Source organism: Urocitellus parryii, chromosome 2 (genome assembly GCF_045843805.1).
Source record: "Urocitellus parryii isolate mUroPar1 chromosome 2, mUroPar1.hap1, whole genome shotgun sequence".
Taxonomy (NCBI): domain Eukaryota; kingdom Metazoa; phylum Chordata; class Mammalia; order Rodentia; family Sciuridae; genus Urocitellus; species Urocitellus parryii.
Window position 1 is genome coordinate 10,030,913 of NC_135532.1, and position 6,383 is coordinate 10,037,295.

General features: G+C 37.9%; 1 protein-coding gene across 2 annotated transcripts in view; it reads left to right on the plus strand.

Annotated features, from left to right (window-relative positions):
* Nucleotides 1-1,175: 1,175 nt before the first annotated feature.
* Nucleotides 1,176-6,383, plus strand: part of Nalcn (sodium leak channel, non-selective) — a 278,563-nt gene continuing 273,355 nt past the window's right edge. For both annotated transcript variants that reach the window (XM_026399552.2, XM_077792082.1), the window contains exons 1-2: nt 1,176-1,283; nt 3,975-4,157. In XM_026399552.2, coding sequence (XP_026255337.1) covers nt 1,176-1,283; nt 3,975-4,157 — 291 coding nt within the window. The remainder of the gene's footprint in view (nt 1,284-3,974; nt 4,158-6,383) is intronic.

The window sequence follows — 6,383 nt, forward strand, 5'->3', positions numbered from 1 at the left end:
AACCTATATGAGGGCCTCTTCAATGACTGCTGAATTGTGGCAGGTGGAAGAAATGGCCCCAGGAGGATGGAGATGACTCAGAATTGTGGAAACAATGTGGCAAGCTAGAATCTCATTTTCCTGTTCAGTGGAATTTTGTGAAGATTTTACTTAAGTGTAGCTAGAAGAATTTAGATAACCACTGCATTCATAAAAGAAAACAAATCTCCATTAAAAGGAGGTTCCAACTTGATCTGTCTGGTGTCCACCTGTTTTAGTCAGCTATTTTACTTCCGTGATCAAAAGACATAAGGAAAAGTTTATTTGGGTGCTAAAGTTTCAGATGGCCAACTCCATTGCTATGGGCCATGGGTGAGGCAGAACATCATGGAGGAAGAGTGTGGCCAAGGAGAGCAGCTCACAACATGGCACCATGAAGCAGAGAGAGACAGCTCCCCTTACCACAAAGTATAAACCCCAAAGACATGCTGCCAGGGACTCGCCTCCTCTGGCCACACCCTACCCGTCTACAGTTACCATCCAGTTAATCCCTACCAGGGATTAATGGACTGATTAGGTTAAATTCTCATAAACTAATCTTTCACCTCTAAACTTTCTTGTATTGTCTCACAGATGAGCTTTTGGAGAACACCTAATATCTAAACCATAATACCATCCTTTCTTGGTAGGAAAGAAATTGGGAAATCAGCTTGGGACTACTGTGGAAAATAGGAGCTAAGTGTGAATGTCCTATTAAAACGACACAGGGTCACTATTGCAGAACACATGCCCCATCTGGATAGTCAGCAGGGCTTTGGTACAGACCATCTTGAAGTGGAGGCAGCTGTAGGTATATGAACATATATCTCAGAAATTTTTCTGACAATGTGTCCCCAAAGAGGCAAGCAATTTACCCCTGCTGTTCAGTGGTCTCTAAACTACGAATGAAGTATGTAAGATAATCGATTACATTGGGAGAAACAAATCAAGCTTTTATTAATAGTTATTTTATCTCATCTTTTTAAGATTTCAATCTGCATGCATTTGTGGTGTACAATGGAATGGAACACCTGTTGATCCACCAATTCCTGAACACACATGAAGACCTTGATGTTTTTGATTGGGTAATGAACAAAACCCTCTCTTCCTTTTCCCAGACTGTTGTTTGGTACCTGCGCCCCAAAGCTAACTTCAGCATGCTCAAAAGGAAGCAGAGCTCCAGGGTGGAAGCCCAGCCAGTTACCGACTTTGGTCCTGACGAATCTCTGTCAGACAACGCCGACATCCTCTGGATTAACAAGCCAGTAAGTTTCTTTTTTTGAAGTATGGAGAAGCACATGCTGATAATAAGAGAAATTTGATTCGCAAATTCAAAAATCATGTACCTTTGGCTTTGAACTGACTGTTTGAGCTGCAGTGGAATATAAATGAGTCTCAGAGTCTGGAAGTTGAGAGCCATTCAAATGAAAGGACGAGATGCCACTGTGAGTTGCTCTCAGAGGAAGAGAGGCCAGGTGGTCTAGTTCCCTTCCCTTTCCAGTCTGCTTTCCTAGTCTGCTCACATTTCTTTCTACACTGCTATTAGTGCTTTACAATCATCGAAACATCCCTGATGCCGTCATTGTGAATTGAAATGTGTTGGCATTACATTTACAGCTTTATTGCAGGCTCTGCCCTGGCTAGCAGCTACCTCTTCCCTGAATCTACACACCAGTCCTCTTGAGGCTCAGCAGCCACTCCCTGCTCCCCAGACTGTTGGGCTTGTTCACATCACTGCCCTGTGTGTACTGCTCTGAAGAGTCAAATCCTCCGCATCCATTAGGGCTGCTGGAGACACCAACCCTCCCTACCACTTATCCTGTTTTATATTTGTGCATAATATAAACGTGTATTGTATATAAGTAGAGCCAGTACTCTGTATCCACGGATTCTGTATCTACAGATTCCACCAATTGAAAATATTCTTTAAAATACTGCCTCTGTACTGAACTTGCAGTCTTCTTTCTTGTCATTATTTGAGAAACAACTCAGTATGAAAGTATATACATAGTACTAACATAGCGTTAGGTATTATAAGTCATCCAGAATGATTTAAAGTGTACCAGAGAATGTGGATAAGTTATATGCAAATATAATGCCATTTTATACAGGACACTTGAGCATTCTTGGATTTTGGTGTCTGCAGGGGGTTCCTGGAACCAACAGATATCTGCCCAACAGATATCACAGATTTCAAGGGATGACTGTGTGTATAATGTATATGTGCTATACTGCTGTCATGCATGATCATTATAAGTTGGACTGTACTGCTTCCATTTTATAATCTCAGAGCCCAGCACATCTGATGCATAGTAGGTCTTCCATCAATATTTAGAGAATTGAGTGGAAGATAGAATAAATCACGTACTAACTTTTTCTTAGTGTCTAACTGCTACAAAACTATATGAACATGGTGGTGATATAGATACAGCCTCAGAAGCACTGTCATAATTAATATGTAATTGTAAATCTTTTTTTAAAAAATATGTTTTTTTAGTTGTAGATGGACACAATACCTTTATTTATTTTTATGTGGTGCTGAGGATCGAACCCGGTGCCTCACACACGCAAGGTGCGTGCTCTACCACTGAGCCACATCTCCAGCCCTGTAATTGTAAATCTTTCTTCAAATTCAAAACAGATTTGTTGTGCAAGTCCCCTTCTTTGGAAGCTCTTTTGGTAACTAGATTCTTTATGTTGGAAATCCAGGCAGGCTCTATTTATTGAAGTGCTTCCAAATTGCATGAAATGTATATCAAACCTTAAAAGAAACTGGATCATCCATGACTTAGGTGGCATGGAATTACTGGCATGAGGTCTTCATGCAAATATTATAACTGTCAGGCAAATATTAGAATCTACTCCCTAGCCCACACATGTCTAATTCCCCTCAAAGTTCTTACAATCTTTTCTAGTTTTCATCTTAAGGGTTTACTAGTTTGCATATCTGCAGAATTCATCTACTACTAAACTAAAATTTTTTTCAGGGGGAATAAAAAGTTAATGAATTAACAAAACCATATATGTATCCAAGATGGTCAATAAACAACGTTTACATTATGCTTAAGAATTTGTGTGCTAAATAATTCACTGGTGATATTAATTATGTGGGTTATCATGTAGATGCAATTAAGTATTTTTATCCTAGGTATTACTTTTCAGAATAAGATATTGTTTGTGAATGACCATAAGTCCTATACATATGTATATGTATATGTAAACACCCACATTTATATTTTTAATCTTTCCTATTGTATGGGGGTTAAGAAAAATCTTCCAACAGTGAATGTGTTGCTAGAATGGCACAAAAACCTAAATTTTTACAATTCTGAAGGAGATTCTGGGCAAAATTTGTATATAACATGATCTCTAAAATAAAATGTTTACTTATTATCTTTTCAAAATATAGGATGAAGTAGATTTTTAAAATTATGTTTCATTCAGATTATATATGATACAAATAAAAAGAAAACCCTATACACAGGAAGCACTCTATATCAATTCACTTTAAAAGGCATTTGTGATCTCTGATGATCATTGTGGTAGATGATACACTACGTAAATATAGTACTATAAATAGAATATGACCCAAATTCTAGGGGCTCATAGTATAAAACAGGGGAAGAGCAACATCAACTCTTTCTATGAGTGAATTGCTGGAAATTACCAGAGACCTTTAAATCCTGATTAGCTCTAAATCTAGGTTTTGGCACTTCTTTATGCCTGACCACAGGAATGTCTCCTAACCTTTCTGAATCTTAGTGTGTTCATGTTGAAAGCAAGCTGCGCTTAGCACATGATACGCACCTAATAGACACTCGTCCCCTTCTTCCTTATCTCCACACTGGTGGAATATTTAAATCCTAGCTTTATGTCTGGCAAGTAGTATGGTTCATAATGCAGGCTAAAGAAACCCATCTGGAGTGTCACGTGGTCTCTCTGTGCCTCTCCTGCAGTGGGTCCACTCTCTGCTGCGCATCTGTGCCATCATCAGCGTCATCTCTGTGTGTATGAACACACCAATGACCTTCGAGCACTACCCTCCTCTCCAGTATGTGACCTTTACTCTGGATACTTTGTTGATGTTCCTGTACACGGCAGAGATGATAGCAAAGATGCACATCCGTGGTATTGTCAAGGTGAGTGTCCTTAAGTTAATACCCAATGTGTATGGAACATCTTCATCAGTTTAATGAAATTTTCACATTAATTTCAGTAAAATGAGACCCCTTTTAATTTAATTCATATCGAAATCTTTAAAAAGGCCATGCCAACAGAAATTAGTAAGAGCTAAGTTGCATAAGAATATCTTAAAAGTCAATTGCATTTTATAATGAGCCTGGGAACATCTGAAATGGCCCAAATGCCAGCTTTGTGAAGCCAGGGTGAAGGATATGATGCCACAGAGGGTGAAGCCCATGGCCTGGCATTGTCACAGAACAGAGCACCTTATTATTTATAAGGGCATCCATGGAATGGACCAAATAATAATACCTTGTTGACCAAAGGAAAGCAGGGTGGAGAGTCCATAATGAAGTTGGAACATGATGATATTCGATAGGATGTCATTATCTGAGCTGTTTTGAAGATACAAAAAGAAGCGGGAAAAAAGGTAGGGGGGGGGGACATGGGACAGAAAGGAACTCCAAAACTATTATAAAAAAGGAATGTGTAGCATGAAATTGGCACCATAAGGAGACCAAAGTGAATAAAAAGTTGTAAATAAAGGGAAAAGAAAGAAAAGGGAGAAGATTTTTGTCCTTCATACAGTACGTGTGTGATACTTTTGCTGGAGCACTTTAATTGTCCCTTCCAGGGGGACAGTGACATAAATGTGCAGCAGTGTCAGCTTGGGGGTCTGACAAGTGACAGATTCAACTCAAAGCCTGGCTCTTATTTACTGGTTGTTATCAACATCTCAGATTAGGTAATTTGGGAAGGAGAAGGTTCCATTCTGCTTGAGGAGTCTGAGAATTCAGCGGGATGACTCACAGCACACCTACTGGTCCATTCATGGATGACCTTTGTGGATACTGCATGGCATCCTAGTCTTACAAGAGTGACTGCAGTCCATGGAGCACTGTGTTCACTCTTAACTTTTTCTTATGGAATTTTACAGTTTAAAAAAAGTAGATTGTGGTGGTAATGCATCACACATTAACAATGCTCAACATGGTAGCCAGCTCATCTTAAAGCAACTCTGATAAGTCCTTTCAGAAATAACTCCTCATACATTGATGAAATTTCCCTTTTTTAGCATAATAACCATTATTATCTCCAGCAAAATTACTAATAATTCCTTGAAGTAGGCTGATACCCCGGTTGTCACAAATATTTCTTTTTATCATTGATTTCTTTGAATCAGGACCCAAACAAGGTCCACACAATGTGTTTGATTATTATATTTTCTAAGTATCTTTCAAGTCTCTTTAAGTCCAATAAGTTTTAGCCCCATACATTCTGCAAGATATTTTTTCCCAGCCATTGATCCATTGGAAGAAATGAGCCTTTTTTTTTTTTTTTTGGTCTTATAGAATATTCTGCTTCCTAGATTTATCTGATTGTTTACTAATGGTGTCACTTAGTAGCTTTTATAAATTCCATACTCCTGGACTCTTGTGTACTTTGAATGGAAATGTACAGGTACCTCTTTCCCCACATGGTCACCATAACATATGTTGGACTTGTGGGTATTTTTCAACTTGATGCTTGGGAAATAGTAACTTGGTGCCATTTTTAACTTGTATTTCCCTTTTGGTAGTGAGCCTGAACATGATTTAATATTTCTAAGAGCTGTTTTAAGTCACTTTTTAATTAAAATTTTCAATACTTTGTGTTAGGAGCATTAACTTTTGTGATATCAGTTGTGAATTTCTTGCACTATTTATAGCAATCTTTCCATTAATTCTTTTGGTATTTCCATACCATCACATCATATGCAAATCTTAAAGGCAGATGTAGCTGTTTTCTTTCTGATTCTTTGTCCCTGATTGCCTTCACATATTTAATTGGCTAATGCTGCCGATAAAATTTTAAATAGTGCTAGAGGCATGAACATCCTTGTTTTGTTCCTAGTTCCCTACAGCAAGCCTAGTGTTTCCTTATTAAGTAATTTGAAGGATTTGGGTTTGAAGTGTTTATATCTTATCAGGTTAAGGTGATAAACATTAATTCCAATCGTTGAGAATTGTATCATGAATACTTTTGAAATTTGACAGATGGTTATTTTTTCCTCCTGTAATAGAATAGATCTCCTGATATTGAACCACTTTTACCTTCCGGGAAAAAAACCAATGAGGTCATGATACATTTTCATTCAGGTTTAACATATTTTATTGTATTTATTATTTTCTCAATTTTTAAAT